The sequence below is a fragment of the Cetorhinus maximus genome, chromosome 11, assembly GCF_964194155.1.
Source record: "Cetorhinus maximus chromosome 11, sCetMax3.hap1.1, whole genome shotgun sequence".
NCBI classification, from domain to species: Eukaryota; Metazoa; Chordata; class Chondrichthyes; order Lamniformes; family Cetorhinidae; genus Cetorhinus; species Cetorhinus maximus.
In genome coordinates, this window is record NC_135889.1 from 77,133,777 (window position 1) to 77,150,801 (window position 17,025).

A 17,025-nucleotide genomic window follows, 5' to 3' on the forward strand; every position below is an offset into this window, starting at 1 on the left:
CTCAAGGAACGATCAGGGTAAAGCACGCGCCGAAGTCACTTACACCGAATTTCCTTGGTCTTTTGCCAGAATTTGGTTTTAGATCCTAATAATGTGTTTTTGGGCACAGATTCACAAGAAATTCTAGCGCACTGTGATGCGGTGAATCATGCAACGTTTTGTCCGTCCTCTGGATATTCGACGCTGCGTTCAACTCTTTCAGTTGTTTTCCATGATGTATGTTACCTATTTTGCATATTTGCAGGCTTTTGGGGGTCGTGGGCCCCTCAACATAAATTTGCTCTTTTTTTCCATAACACAGTTTATGCGTGCGTCATACACTCTGTTGTGGACGCAGTTCTGGCATCCACTGGTGCTTGACCACTAATATAGAATGTGCCAAATAACCTTTCCGGACTTCAACTAGTAGTTGGGGCAACTATTTTTGCGACCAAAGGAAGGTCTATGTTCCTTAAGGATTGCATCGGGGGCAGCTGTTACATAATATAGCGCTGAGGATGACCACGGTGTTAAAAACAGTTACAATACAGCAATAATTTTCCAGAACATTTAGGGACATTGCGCCTTATTTCTTCCAGTTATTCGGTTTAAAACAGGAACAATTTGGATGTTTTTTTTTCAACTGTAGGCCTCTGCAACTAAAACATCAACCAAATGTTCATGCGCATTAAATTCACAGTTCATGGATACGCTCAGAAACGTTTCTGTCAACTCAATCAGCTGAGGCACCAAATAGGCTTGAAATGAAACCACTTCGGATGCAATGTTTTATTTCTCCAGAATATGTGGAGTGCATTTGATATAATGTGAAGTTGCACTGCATTCAAAATTATTTTAAGATAGTTACATGACATATATGGAAAGGAGAGTATGTTGCCATTTCCTGACTCGGACATGATTTAATTCCAATCCACATCACATTAAAAAAGGGGCTCTAAGCGGAAACGCTATTACTTTTCATGCAAAGCCTCCTCCTGGTGAGGGCTGTCTTGAGCCGCCGGAGCCCCAGCATTTCCCTGGACAAATCGAGGTTCACTCTCGTATTATCCTTAATGCCTTTGATGATCTATAAATAGCCATTGCATGAAATTGTCTACGTGCAGCCAGAGATTTTTCATGTCGTTATGCACAATCTGACGGAACTACTGCGGTCAGTCTGTCAGTCACACTAAAAGTAACAGCGACAAAATGCAGACGGATTAAAAATCCAAATACAGCAGGAATAGGGACATAACGCCAGTGCCAGTCCTTTAGCAACTGATAAAGAACAACAGAAAGTGTGGGAAGATATCCAACAAGAAAATAATGGACTAACGAAACAAAGTAGATCTAACATTTTCATCACTGCGGTGCGCGCGACTGAACAGAACGGGTCAACATTCCAACTACAAACCCCACAATCCATCCGCCGCTGCACCCTGATTGGTAGAAAAGTCGCCTCCGCAATTACTATTGGCTGAGGAGACAGATCCCGTGCCCGGAGGCGCTGTGTGATTGGTCGCCCGGGCCGGTGTTACCTGATACGAATATCAAGCAGCGAGACAGAGCAGAGGGGCTCGCGGCTCGCGGTACAGGTATCAGCAGAAAGTAGACATGGACACCAAGGAACAAGGAGCCCAAATGGAGCCATTATTACCAACGGTAATATTTCAATCTGTCTTCCACATAGGAAAATCAAATTGTATTTTCCTTCCGTTCATTTATAGACCTCCCCGCACTACTGCCCATCACCCCCCACCCCCCCCCCCCCCCCCCAACCCCGCCGACCCCGGAGTAAACAGTTGCCGGGCGACTTTTTTTTGTTTGTTGGTTTGTGAACGGTGACAGATGACAATGCTGTTATTAATGTTTTTTTAAAAAATCTATTTTGAAACGATATCGTGCTTTCAGCAACAAAACGCATTGATTTAAAAATTTTTCCACCTGAACTGGCAGAATCCCTTGATGGCTCGGGCGATCTTTGGATTCTGGATGCGGAATATACCCCGCTGAAGTGTGAATAGCCACTCGCCTTTTTCCATCAAAAGATGTTGGAAAATCTGCGAGAACGAGGGGATAGGACTGTTAATAAACTGACGTGTTCAGTGCTCTGTATTGTGAGTACGCAAAGTCATGTCACACTGGAAAGCTAAGAAATGGACTTGACGCAGTTACAGACTGTGGGAGGCAGTTGTTAGCACGTCGACATCAAAAGAACCCGCCGAGTTCATATTTATTGGTTATTAACAAACAGAACGAAATATTCTTAATACAAAGGCACGTGAATATTGAATGCTGAAGACGAATAGTTAAAATAGATGTATCATACTAAGGATTTGTAGTACGCCACTTCGAAAGGTTTTTTCTTAAGCTGAAAAGCAAATCCTTGAAGATAGTCACTTACGACGTTTCTTTTCCCATTTAAGAACCTAATTTCTTTATTCCTATTTATTTTTATTAAACCTAGAAACATTAAAAAATAGCATTACTCACATTTTAGATGCTCCGCCTCTTCAATGGCAAATTATATTTTTGACGTCAGATTTCCTATTAGGATCAATACTACAAACCAAGTTTATTATATTGTGACCAACATACGTAGAACTGCCCATCATAAAAGTTTGTAATAAATATTTGATCGTGACAGTTATGTCTTAAAAATAAATGTATATTTAAATGTCTGGAATTATCAGGTCCCACTTGAATGTTGTTGAATTAAATTTATTGTAAATTTAGATATGTAGATGGAGTTTAAATTTATCATAGTCTTTAAATGGGTAAACCTGGAACGCTAGTCAAAATGGATTTGCTCATGACAAAGTGATATGGTAGGTACTTTAATCTTACAAAGCTGTTTTTAACAAAATGAAATTAAAGGGTTTTCTTTATCAAGACATTACTGATGTATATGGAGCTGGGCAACTTTGCCAGACATACCTGTGTCTTGTGTATTGATGCTCAGTTTCCCTGTTTAGTTAATCATTTGTTCTGGATTAATTTTAGATATGATACAATAGAATTATTGTATTTTGCAGCACAGAAGGAAGCCATTTTGTCTGTGCCCATCTATTTAGTTCAATTCCTCTGCCCTTTGCCTAATTTTTACATCTATCAAATATATCAAAATTGTGAAAATCATCTAATTTCATAACTTTCTTTGAGCCATTGAAAAGATGCTCCGTTCCTTTCAGAAAAAGCTTTTTACCCCAAGTATCACCTCTTTTGTATCCTCTCCATGTCCTTGACGTCCTTCCCAAAGTAGGACACCTAAAACTGGACGTAATATTCTAATTGTATGGCAGAGACTATTATTTGTATAGATGTAGCATTACTTATCTGCATTTGTATTTAATGCTATTACTTATGTAACCTAATATTCCATGCACTTTTTTGTAGCTTTATTAATTTGTCCTCTACCTTTAAAAAAATTGTATATCTAAATCCCTAATTCTTTCTGCTCTTCTATTCCAGTTGTGGAATTTACTTTGTGTAATCCCTGAAGGTGACATGTGATGAAATTCATTAGCTCTAGAGTGAAATTTGATTGCTTTAAGATTGACTGATGTGCAACTAGGCACCTGTGTTATGCATTTGATTTAGAGAATGCATCTTAAAATTAAACAGGTTTTCCATTCACAGATGTAAACAAAAGGGACCTCCTAGAAATATATTTTGAAAATAGTTTTGAACAATGGCATTTATTAACATGCATGGCTACAACAACAATTACATTTATACAGCACCAGAACTGGCTGGACTACTTAAAACACTATTGAGTCCTGTTCACACCTGCTAAAACTGCTCACTATTCCAGGATCATCATGTAATGCAAAGATAACCTCCAGCTTTTATTTACTGCAAACCAACTTCTTAAACCCCTCTGCCCTGTTTCCTCCACCTGCAACATCAAGTCATGGACCCCCTTTTCACTAAGCCTGAGACAACCCGATCAGTTGTCTCTGCTGCATCCCTCCCTTCCACAAGTCCATATGGCCAAACTTCTTTTAGCACCCTCCCCTGTCCCAATCCTGAACTTGCATCTTTCTCTAGATTTTTTCATATCTCTCCTCGTGTTCTCTCTGAGCTCATCTTGCTCATTAAGACCTACCTCCTGTTCCTGTGAACCTGTTTCCACTAAACTGCTGATAACCCAACTTCCCTTCTGCCCCCCCACCATGTTAGCTGAAATTCTAAACAGTCCTCACTTCAAATGTTGCCCCTCTCTCCTTTAAATCTGCTGTTATCACCTCCTGCTCCAAAAAGCAAACCTTGACCCCCAGCATCCTTGCAAACTATTGTTCCACCTTCAACCTCCCATTCCTCTCCAAAGTCCTTGAATGTATTACAGCCTCCCAACCCTGTTCCCATCTTTCCCAGAACTTCATGTTTGAATTCCTCCAATTGGACTTCCACTGCTGCAACAGTTCTGAAACAGTTCTTATCAAGTCAAAAATGACATTCTATTGATTGTGGCCACCAGTTTGTTCGCAACCTTGGTGTTGCATTTGATTTACAGATGAGCTTCCAACCACTTATTTGTGCCATCACTAAAGACAGCCTATTTCCACCTCTGTAACATCTCTTGATTTCACTCCTCTCTCAGCTCATCTGCTGCTGAAACCCTCATTCACGCCTTTGTTACATCTACAGCCGACTGCTCCAATGCACTGCTGGTTGGCCTCTCACATTCTACCCTCGGTAAACGTGAGGTCATTCGAAACTCTGCACGTGACTTAACTTGCAGTAAGCCCTGGTTCCCTATCGCCTGCTGAGCTACACCCCCGGTAAACCAACATCTTGATTTTAAAATTCTCAACCTTGTTTTCAAATCCCTCTGTGGCCTCAACCCTCCTTATCTCTGTAATCTCCTCCAGCATCACAGCTGTCCAAGATATCTACACTCCTCTAATTCTGAACTTTTGTGCGTTCCCAATTTTAATTTTTCCACCATTAGTGGCTGTGTCTTCATCCTTTGACCTAGTATCTCCTTACATGGCTCAGTGTCATACTAATGCTCCTGTGAAGTGCCTTTGGATATTTCATTATGTTGAAGGCTATATAAATACAAGTTGTTATTACTGTTATTTACACATTATTAACCTCCCAAGATGCTTTCCTTGGGTAGAAGTGACACTGATCAGTGGTTAGAGAAATTAGTTAAGGCATAGATGAAGAAGTAGGTTTTGTGGAGTCTTTTGAAGCTGAGCAAAGGTAGCAATGTTAGAGGGGTTTATCAATAGAATTCCAGAGTATAGGGCCCAAATTTTTGAAAGCTCAGACTGGATGGAGTGGGAGGGTATGCAGTGAAAATCAGAATCAGAAGAGGGGAGGATATGAATGGTTGGAGGATACTGAAGTTAATGGAGTTTGGCAGGAAGAGGAATGATAAAAATGTGAATTTTAGAGCAGGAAATAGGATGTGGGCAGCAGAGTTTGGACAAGTTGTAGGGTTAACCAAGGAGATCAGCGAAGAGAAAATTTGAGATGTCGAACCTCAAGGCAACAAAGAGGACCTTTCAACAGCAGTGAGAGTGAGGTAAAATGGTGATGGCGCAGAGGTGGAAATAAATGGTCTTAATGATGGATAGGATTTTAACCTCAGTTCGGGGTCAGGCAGCTCACTGAAATTGCAACCAGCCTGCTCCAGCAATCAGTCAGAAACAGGCAGGATTCAGAAACTAGAAAATAGTTTTTGGTGGAAGACCACAATGTGGCCTCATTCTTGTTAATAAATTTGATTTTGCTAAGAAGTTTTTACTGTACTTACTTCTAGTTGAAAATTATGCATTGTGATGACCTATTGACCCTAGAACCAGTACAGTAAGGAAAATGTCTGTGGAATCATAATTGTTTTTAAGAATGTTTTGAAAGGACTTTTAAGAGTTTGCATCAAGTGTAAAGGAACCAACTGTAATTTCTTGGATAAGAAGAAATGATGGTCCATATGAGCTGGTGATCCTTGACTTGGAAGCAGTACCAACAATAAAGAGGTTGAGACCAGAATTCATGTGGCTAGCAGGCACAAAGGAGAGCTACAAGCAAAGGAGCTGGAGATGAAGGCACAGATGCAATCAACAAGAGCAAACAGTCAATGACAGAAAGAGGAACACACCAAACTCTTGTGAGGAGAAGAAACAAATCTCTCAGGAATAGTCAGTTTTTCTGTTTTGTAGAAAAGGATACGGGAGCTCTTGGAGGCACTGTATAAACTGGCTACAAAGGTCTAAAACCTGGAAAACTGTGAATAGCTCGGAGATGCTAAAAAGCTGGGTGTTTTCCCAGAAGTGGTGAAACTGTGAACTGGGGTTTTATTGGTTGGTCAGTTGGTCAAGGAATTCTGGAAAGCGACACCATTGGGACTGTTGTGACTCGACTGAGAAAGGGTTCATAGAAGTCTGCCTTACTGATAATAATTCTACCTGTGAAACAAGGGGTGATGGGGGTGGGGGGGAGCTGTTGTCAGAAAGGACTCCTGACCTCTGATGCATGAATAAAAGAACAACATTTGTGGAATTCTGTAGCTACATAATGCCATACATGCTAAAGGGGAATTGTGCAAGACCTTTCGACTATTTAAAGTGAAATTTCCCTTTTTTATTTGAAGTATCATTTGCCTGTTAATTCACGTGAAATTTGCTTTGATTGTGATTCATGATAAATTAGCTATAAAAAGTAGAATCTTGGTAATTTCAGTAAATTTGGTTAGTTTGGTTTGCCCCACAGGGATCATTACAGCATGCTCTATAAATCTCAAAATTGACTACTAAGTTTCTTAACATTTTGGTTGTTGAAATGAAACTGTTCTTGGCACACTGAAAATAGTGTGAGTATGTCTGCTTGGGATATTTTGAGCATGATTCTGCATGTGCATGCTAGTTGAGAGTGCTAATTGAACTACACAGGCATGGAATGGATATTGATGTCCAAAGGCGCAACAGTAATGTAGACTAGACAGAGTACTATCCCAGCAATATTATTATTCTTAACATTTCAGGTACAGAGGAAAGGGTTTAAGGAATTTCATTAATACATGACAGAATGCTGGTAGGTGACTTTTAGCAAGACTATGAAAGGTGACGTCCTGATGCTTTATTATCAGAAGTGAAATGAGAAAACGTTATTGTTTCTGATTAGAATTTACAGTAATGTCACCTAACTTTTTGAAGAACCTTTTAGATAAACCCCTTGTTGAGTAAGTACACTACATGGTGTGGTACTGAGTTATCCAGTTCAAGAAGATCCTAGCCTAGATTATTAAACTGTATTATGTTATCAAATTTCAACCAGGGCAGCTGTTGCAGTACTAATATTAACCTTCACATCCATGGGGAGGGGATGGGCTTAAAACCAGCCATGTGTTTTGCTTCAAATCATTATTCATTGATGCCTGCTGGAAAGTGTGTATGTACAGATGTTACGTGATGACAAGAACAGGCTTGTATCTGATCCCTTGAGTAGCACATAGCCTGCACACACTCGGTGAATAGGTTTATACCAAAAATAACCACTTGGTAATGGAAGATTACAGTGCTAATGACATTGTACTACCAGGACTAAGTATCTTTAGGATTTTATGGGAAATTAGATGAAGGGTTGGAAAGACTATTTCCTGGAAAAAAACAGATGTGCAAGGCCTTATAACTGTGTGAGTAATCATAAATTGACTAAAAATTGCCTCTATAATAAATTGACTCTAAACTAAAAAGGAGTTATGGAGTTTTAAGTTCCTTTTAAACATATACCACATATGTTCTTTAAGGCTGCTAGACTGCTCTGTTATAATGGCCCAAATTTTCTGGTTTCCTGATTGTCAGAGATCGGATGTATGACTGAGATGCATGTTGAGACCCTGTGGAAGTCCTGAATTGCTGACCAACATGGGAATTGCCCAGGAAGTTTCAACTTCTGATGGGCAATTTCCCTGCTTCCTGGGACTCTCCATGAATGTCTCCAACTCCAAGCTAGAGTCAGAGACTTCGGGTAGTTCTGATGTACTTACCTGGGTAGTTACCCAGGAAATGTTAGACAGATTAAAATCTAGTCTAACAACTGGGTAACTACACAACTGACCCCCTGATCATGCACACTGATTCCCCCGACTTGACCTGACTATCCCCCTGGCCACCCAACTACTCTCCAGACTTGACTGCCATCTCACCCACCTGCCAACTCACCCACTTACCTACCTCAACCACCCTGCCCATCTACCCACTTACCTCACTGAGCTACCCCTACTCATTCAACCACTTACCCATTCACTAACATTCAAACTGGACTGTTAAACTTACCATTTGGCAGCTAGTGCCTTAAAAAGGGGGCATTTCTTTTATTCCCCCAACTCTAATCTACTATGATGGCATCCTCCGAGGGGCGCTACACTCTGCATTTCTGGAAAAGCCAGACTTGAAAGGTCCTGGAAGAAATGCAGAGCAGCGTTTTGTAGGGGGATTGTTCGAGCGGAGTGGTAATTGGACAATGATTGCCGCTCCTCGGAAGATCTGGATCAATAGCTTTTTGTTTATTTGCTTACTATTGATGTATTTTTTGATTAAATAATTGGATGAATCTATTGTTAGATGTATTTTTTGATTAAATAATTGGATGAATCTATTGTTAGTTTGAACTGAAAAAGCTTGGAGTCCTGGAGAATTACTGTTTTGCTGAGGTAAATGCCACCAGATCAATTTACCTGGCATAATTAAATGCCCATTCAATTTAACATTTCAATGTGGCAGCTTAAAACAGTGTCATAATTTACAAACTTTGTAGGTTGCAAAATATCTATATTAAGTTTTTATTTTATATCTTGATTTATTTTGTAATTCATCAGTAACAGTAGTGGTTTTACCAACCAGATAAAATTCTGATTTTCCACATTCTGTATGATTTTCGTAATCTAAACAGGGACATTAAACCCACAGGAATGGCATTTTCAATGATACAGTCCTTGCACTATTCCCTTTTGGCAAATTCTAGCCCTATTTCTAGTGTCTCCTACAATCAGTTAGTTTTCAGTTAAACCTTCTTCTCAGCTTCTTACTATCCTGGTTGTAGATATTTTATAGTGCTTTAACCTGTTTTTATAACTTGGTACACTCTTGAAAACATCTAATTACATACTTTTTAACTATAAAAATGGAAAAGTTTGTACATATTCATCTCTTCAATTCATTAAGGTGGTCCTTTATGAATACAGGGACCTACTGATAAATCTATGATGTATTAACTTTTCAGCAATATAAAACCTAAATAATTTGATCACAAAATGGGGTAGATTTGTATGATAATGTTCTTTTGGCCTTTTAGAGATCTCATAACATAAAGTTTGAAGGAAATATGATTAAGTTTGAATGTAAACCTAAATGTTTACATGAACTGTGTTATGACTGGGATGGGAGGAGTGTACAGTTGACTAGCCCCATTACTCCACAGGTCACACCATTAGTTTAAAAGTTTGCTTCTCAGCAAAATAACCAATTATTTACCTTTGCTACTGTTACCCAGAATAAAAGAGACTTCAACTAAGCTTTTTTCAATAAACAACAAACTTATTGGCCTGAATTTTTAGGTCTTCGGGTGCTTGCGATTGGCTGGCCCAGGAGCGGCTGAAAACAGATCCCAGACCACGATCGGCGCCCAACTGCGATTTCACGCTGACTGGCCAATTGATGGCCAGCCAACCTGCAATGCGGGCTGAAAAGCACAGCGCTGCCGGGTGGGAGCAGGAAGAGGGTTGGGCGATGATGTCATCGTGGGCACCAGTGAGCACTGCGAGAGCTCCCTGAAGGCAGACAGCTGCCTCAGGGAGCTGCAGACCTGCAAATAATGAAATAAAGCTGTAAAAAGCTGCAAAAAATGTCCATGCATCACAATCAAGCACCTGAAAGCATACCTCATAAAATGCTGTCCACAGATATTTATTTTTATTTTGTTCCCTAACGGAGATTTCATCCCGCCCTTGGATGAGGTTTGATGAAAGATGTAAAGGCCGATTTGCCCGTCTGCCAACCGTAAGGTTGGACAGGCCATGAAAAGTTGCAGAAAATTGCACCATTAATGGGCTTAATTGCCCGCTTAATTGTTGGCGAGTGTGCGATGACGTTGGAATGCTCGCCTGACGTCATCTCGCACGATTTTACACCCGATTGGGTTGGGTGCGCGCCTGTCCACGGGACATAAAACTCTGCGCATTAGTTTATTAGAAAACCAGCCTTGTCGAATAGAAAGGCAAAGCTTATTAATATACAGTATGAAATATGAAAGTATACCAATTACTCTTTCGAGAAGTCTCTCTCTCTCTCTCTCACACACACACACCAAAATAAAAACAGAGGAATTCTGCCAAAGGCTAAAAGTCAGTGGTTCAAAGGAAAAGGAAAGATGATGGAGTCTGAGAAATGGCATCCGGTTTATGCGGTTGGTCTCTCAGCACTGATCTGTGAAACGATCAATGTCCCTTGCACTGCTTTTCAAGTGGATTTGAGGAATACCTAAAGGTACTCAATTCCAGCACATAGAGCAACTTAGAAGCAGCTTATGTTCACTTCCAGCTATGGACTGCAAAAAGGCTGCTGTCTTCCTACACAAGAAGTTGGTCCTCCTTCTTCTCAAAACAAAACCAAAACCAACCTTTAAACACAGTTCCAGGCATGGTTTTTCTTTCTAGAGCCATAAACTACCATGTGATCCCTTTTGCACACAGTCCACCAGGGTCAAGAAGCGTCCAGCTTCTTTACAACTGCTTAATTACCTTTTCTTGTAAATGGAGGTCTCTTTTCCAAGAAAAGCACTCAGAGTTGTTGCATTGACCTTTTTAAGGAATAGTGTATTTTTAAACAAACATTCTTCCAGAATAAAAACAAAAAACTACTGCGGATACTGGAAATCCAAAACAAAAACAGAATTACCTGGAAAAACTCAGCAGGTCTGGCAGCATCTCTGACACCTTATGTCACATCAACAATTTCCAGTTCCCTGGCCCCAACCGCTTCCTCTTCACCATGGATGTCCAATCCCTCTACACCTCCATCCCCCACCAGGATGGTCTGAGGGCCCTTAGCTTCTTCCTTGAATTGAGGCCCGAACAATCCCCATCCACCACTACTCTCCTCCGTCTGGCTGAACTTGTTCTCACACTGAACAATTTCTCCTTTAACTCCTCTCACTTCCTCCAAATAAAAGGTGTAGCTATGGGTACCCGCATGGGCCCCAGCTATGCCTGTCTCTTTATGGGGTATGTGGAACATTCCTTGTTCCAGTCCTACTCCGGCCCCCTCCCACAACTCTTTCTCCGGTACATCGATGATTACTTCGGTGCTGCTTCATGCTCTCGTCAGGACCTGGAAAAATTTATTAATTTTGCTTCCAATCTCCACCCCTCCATCATTTTCACATGGTCCGTCTCTGACACTTCTCTTCCCTTCCTTGACCTCTCTGTCTCAATTTCTGATGATAGACTGTCCACCAATATCCATTACAAGCCTACCGACTTCCACAGCTACCTCGACTACAGCTCCTCACACCCCGCTTCCTGTAAGGACTCCATCCCATTCTCTCAGTTCCTTCGCCTCCGTCGCATATGTTCTGATGACGCTGCCTTCAAAAACAGTTCCTCTGACATGTCCTCCTTCTTCCTTAACCGAGGTTTTCCACCCACGGTGGTTGACAGGGCCCTCAACCGTGTCCGGCCCATCTCCCGCGCATCCACCCTCACGCCTTCTCCTCCCTCCCAAAAACATGATAGGGTCCCCCTTGTCCTCACTTATCACCCCACCAGCCTCCGCATTCAAAGGATCATCCTCTGCCATTTCCGCCAACTCCAGCATGATGACACCACCAAACACATCTTCCCTTCACCCACCCTGGCGGCATTTCGTAGGGATTGTTCCCTCCGGGACACTCTGGTCCACTCCTCCATCACCCCGTACTCCTCAACCCCCACCTATGGCACCTCCCCATGCCCACGCAGAAGATGCAACACCTGCCCCTTCACTTCCTCTCTCTTCACCGTCCAAGGGCCCAAACACTCCTTTCAAGTGAAGCAGCATTTCACTTGCATTTCCCCTAACTTAGTCTACTGCATTCGTTGCTCCCAATGCGGTCTCCTCTACATTGGAGAGACCAAACGCAAACTGGGCGACCGCTTTGCAGAACACCTGCGGTCTGTCCGCAAGAAAGACCCAAACCTCCCTGTCGCTTGCCATTTTAACACTCCACCCTGCTCTCTTGCCCACATGTCTGTCCTTGGCTTGCTGCATTGTTCCAGTGAAGCCCAACGCAAACTGGAGGAACAGCACCTCATCTTCCGACTAGGCACTTTACAGCCTTCCGGGCTGAATATTGAATTCAACAACTTTAGATCTTAAACTCCCCCTCCCCCCATCATCACCCCGTTTCCTCCCCTTCCCTTTTGTTTTTTTTGTTTTCAATAATTTATATAGATTTTTCTTTTCCCACCTATTTCCATTATTTTTAAATCTACAACTAATACCTTGTCAATCTTTCCACCCTTCCCCCACTAGAGCTGTACCTTGAGTGTCCTGCCATCCATTCTTAATTAGCACTTTTCTTAGATAATATCACCACCTTCAACACCTCTTTGATCCTTTTGTCTGTGACATCTTTTGATTATCTGCTCCTACCACAGCTTGCTTGTCCCTACAACCATCCCACCCTCAACTTCTCTCCCCCCGCCCCCCACCTTAAACCAGCTTATATTTCACTCCTCTCCTAACTATACTTCAGTTCTGTTGAAGGGTCGTGTGGACCCGAAATGTCGACTCTTCTCCACCGATGCTGCCAGACCTGCTGAGTTTTTCCAGGTAATTCTGTTTTTGTTTTTTATTCTTCCAGAATGTTCTTAGTCCTTGAAGATGAACCATTTTATGTGATTAAAGTGTCCATCACAATTGTATTTACTGTATGGTAAATGACATAAGATTTCATAGCTCTACAGCACTTTTAATTGAGCAGATAAGTAAATGTAGTTAATGAATGGAAAGTAGTTGTATTTAAAATCATATGTCATTGCTCGAATCTAAACATTCAACAAGATGGCTAATTCTTGGAAAAAAAATTAAATTTTATATATAATTTACATTAATTTACATTTTCAGAAAGTAAAGTAGAACATTATTGCATGAATTTAAAGAAATCATTTTGTTGCATCAATCATATGAGCATGCGCATTTTGAAAATCCTGATATTAAGAGTTTTTTATAGTTTTGAAATGTGGATTAATTCCAGATTGGACGAATTTTGACATTTTTTCACATTGTATGACGCATATATAGGTTAAAATAAGCACACCTTCAAGATTACCACTCACCACAGCAGCACCAAAGCTATTTAATGCTCCAAGGAGTATTAACTGATGAGACAGGACTTCCACCTCTCACCCGGGCGGAAATCCCAGCTCAGAGAGCTGCCAGCCAATCTGATGGGCTGGCAGCTCTGTAGTGCCAGAAACACCAGTGGCCAGGATTGGGACTGCAAGCAGTCCACAGATTCTAAGGGGAGAATTTTCTCCCCATTGGGGGGATTGGACGGGAGTGGGTGCGTAGCTGATCGCCGCCCACGATTGGCTGCATGCCGCCATTTTAATTGGCCCGCCCAGCGTGACACGCACCCGGAAGCGCTGTGCGCTCCCTGTGCCAGCGGGGGGGAGTAGGCTGAGTCGGGGCCTGCGCTCTTTTGCGTAGTTTGATTTTGGAAAAGTGTAATGAAGAAAAAAAAACATTTTAAGACTGTCCCCTCGTGTGACAGTGTCACATGAGCTGGCACATGTCAATGACTTTTATTAAAAACTTTTATTAAACTTCAAAAACCTTCATGAAACCTCATCCCGCCCATGGATGAGGTTTCATGATAAATGTGGAGGCCGCCTGGGCTCTTCGCTTGCCTTGGTTGAGCAGCTCTGTTAATTATTTTAATTGGTGTTTAAATGGTCTTCATAGGCCTTTGACAGTTTGGCGGGTGCGCAGCCAACTGGGGACGCACACCCACCCCTGCTCGCTAACCCGAAAACTCTGGCCTAAGCTCCGAAGTGCAGGACCAGGTAAGGGTGGGGAGGGGAGGTGTGGCCTGGGGGTGGGGGTCTTGGATAGGCTGGGTGGTGGGGTGTGGGTGGCGGTGTGGGTGCTCGATGTGGAAAGGGGGCCCTTGAGGGAGGCACCCTTTTTCTGTTCAAGGCCCAAGCAGGGTGACCTGCTGGACATCCCCCCTGTTCCTGAACTCTGCCTGCCAGGTCAAAATTGAGGCCCAGTGGAAGCAGCCCTTAAGCGGTCCATAATTGAACCATTTAAGGGTTGCAGTTGGGGTGAGCAGGCTGCCCTAAGCCTTGCCTGCCTCGCGTAAAATTGTGGACAGGTTGGGGGCAAGTGGGAGGGTGTTGGTAAGGCCAACTGGGGAATTTTATGGGCCCCCCACCTGCAAACCCATCAGCGGGGGACAGTAAAATTTTGTCCTCGTTCAGAACTCCTAGGCATACGGTTGAAAGACATCCTCTAGCCCATAAGTCAGATTCTGGGAAAAGCTCTGAATTACATATTGAATGGCGGTTGACGTACTGCTTCTCCTATTTCTTAAGTTGTTATGTTCTATGAGTTGATTTCAAATCCAGCATTTAAAGAGACATTGCAAACATGAAATCTGACGAGTTCTGGAGTTGGGAATAGAACTTAATGATTTTACAGTATAGAGTGTACATGTTCAAATGGCTACCTCTCATTTTAATGATGCCCGTATGGATGTAATGCTGGGGACAGTAACTTGTTCCCTAATGAGACTCATTCACCTCTTTATGCAGCGTCATGTCTCTCCCACATGGTGACTGTCAACAAATGCTCTTCATACACCCATTCAGCACATGCCATTGCTCTCAACTCATTGGTATCTTCCCCTTTGCAGGAGGAGAGAGCACAAAACATGAGGGAAAGATACTGAACCAGAGGTGGCATTCCAGCTATCTTGCAATTGACAGCTGGATAGGAGAAGGCACTGGACACCAGCACTGGACACCAGCAGAGTATCAGCATGCTTGGCCATCATAGATGGGGACCTCCCAACTATCTGGTGGCAGAATTAGATAACAGACAGCCACAGGACGAACACTAGTCACTCATGGTGACTTGATACCAACAGCCTGTGAAATATGATCAAGTACATAATGATTAGCTAAAACATTCTTAAATTGGCAGTTCTAATTCATTTCTTCATTTCCCCCACAGGACCTTCAAGCAAGCTGCAGGAGGTGGTGCAGGAGGAGAACAATAACTCCTCAAAGGAGGTTACTCATTTTGAAAGTGCATTGTCATAAGGCTCATGCAGACCATGCATCAGCTTGGATACACCTTGGTGGGATTGATAAGGAAGTTAGTTGGGCTTTAATCTGGTGAATTACACATCACAAGTGAGCAAGAGCAAATGGTAGAGACAGTGACAGCAATGTACAGTCCACATCGAAAGTTACAGGATGTCCCAAGCTTTGTTTAGGTGCACACAGATGCTGAGCCTCAGGGTCCGTAAATGTACAGGATAACTCTGGAGCAACAGGAGACAGTGTGCGATGTGTTGGCAGGTGTTTCAGCCACGCTGTGCTTGTTCACAGAGATTGGAGGAGCCCGTCTCAAATATGAGTGGCATGATGTCGCAGGCCTTTGCAATGATGTTTTTATCCAAGGGAAGAGTGGCCACATGCATGGAGCATCTACTGCAGCAATCAAATGAGTGCATGCCAACCCTCATCAATGGTTGGTGCACTATGAATGCCACCTTGAATAGGATTTATGATGCACTAGCCTTGGCCCCACTGATCTGCAGCAAAATGCTTTCCAGCTTATTGCTAGCAGCAAAGTGTAGTTAGGCTATGAGCGGGATGCTGGTGAAAGAGGACAGGGAAGTGACCATTCAGCTCAAATTCTCACCTTTTAAAATCAGCCCTGCTTCTGGCCCCACACTGCCCTCAGTCCGTACCCTATATGCTGACTATGGTCAAGTCTGCCCCTGTATAAGCACACTCTTAGGCTCCAAAACCCTGAAGAGGTTGTGTATGGGCATCTCAACGTCAAAGCAAGAATCTAAGCCACCGCCCTCTGATCCTGTGGAAGCCAGAGGGGTTGCATTATCTAGAAGTGCTGGGAAGAGGATGAGTAAAGATTTGTACTTGTACAGGCCCATGAGCATGTTAAACAATGTTAGAATGTTACGTTAGTTTAATTTTTGAGCCACAAATATTATTTGTTTCTCCCACTGACCTATGTTGCCCCTTTTTGGTTGCTATCCTGCAAGTGACCTTTTCACCTGTGATGATTAGTAAGACAAGAATTGACACTGAGCAGTTGGGGGGGGTGGGGGCGGTGGTGGGATGCTGTGAAAGGGTTACTGCAAGACTAGTTTGCATTGGAGGAAAGCTGGGGGCTTGGTGGGTGAAAGTAGCTTTTGCTTGTCGCTTAATATGGGTGGATTGGTGGAACCTAAGTGAACCTCACAATAAGAGGCCTTCCTGTGCATCTTTGTCCGCAACATGTTCCTCCACCTACTCCTCATTTGAATCACCTTACAAGCCTCTGTGCTCTGTACCTTGTGCCTCCTGCACGTGCATACCATGCTGCAATGTTGTACGGAGCGCAGCTCACCATGACCATTATGGTGCCCTTTCTGCTGCTGGTGTTGGTACTGTTGATGCTGCTGGTCAGCTTGGTCCTCATGTGAGGCCCAAAGTAAAAGAGCATAAGTGCACCCACACTGATCAGGTAGATCAGAGCTCCAAAGTGGAGATTAGATGTATGAACTTCCAAAGATGTGAAACTCTCAGCACAAATACTGTGAGCAATCAGGTAAGAAAGCAACTCCTGAGGTTTCATTACTTACAGGTATATTTCTCTATCATGTCTTCAGTACCACCAATTGCCATTGTCATCTTGCCTGGCTTTCACTGGCAGGTTCCAGAAAGCACTGTTTGGGTTTCTCAGGCTATGATTCTATGTCAGAATATTGCCTCTAAAAACAGCATTCTTTGCTAGGGAGGTGTGTGGAAAAGTGATATGG

The 17,025-nt window shown here is 42.7% G+C and overlaps 1 protein-coding gene across 3 annotated transcripts in view; it reads left to right on the forward strand.

The window, feature by feature from the left end:
- The first annotated feature begins 1,525 nt into the window (after window positions 1-1,525).
- Window positions 1,526-17,025, forward strand: part of LOC144686698 (sodium-driven chloride bicarbonate exchanger-like) — a 344,112-nt gene continuing 328,612 nt past the window's right edge. For all 3 annotated transcript variants that reach the window (XM_078552275.1, XM_078552273.1, XM_078552274.1), the window contains exon 1: window positions 1,526-1,641. In XM_078552275.1, the coding sequence (XP_078408401.1) occupies window positions 1,594-1,641 (48 nt within the window). In that variant the 5' untranslated portion in view covers window positions 1,526-1,593. The remainder of the gene's footprint in view (window positions 1,642-17,025) is intronic.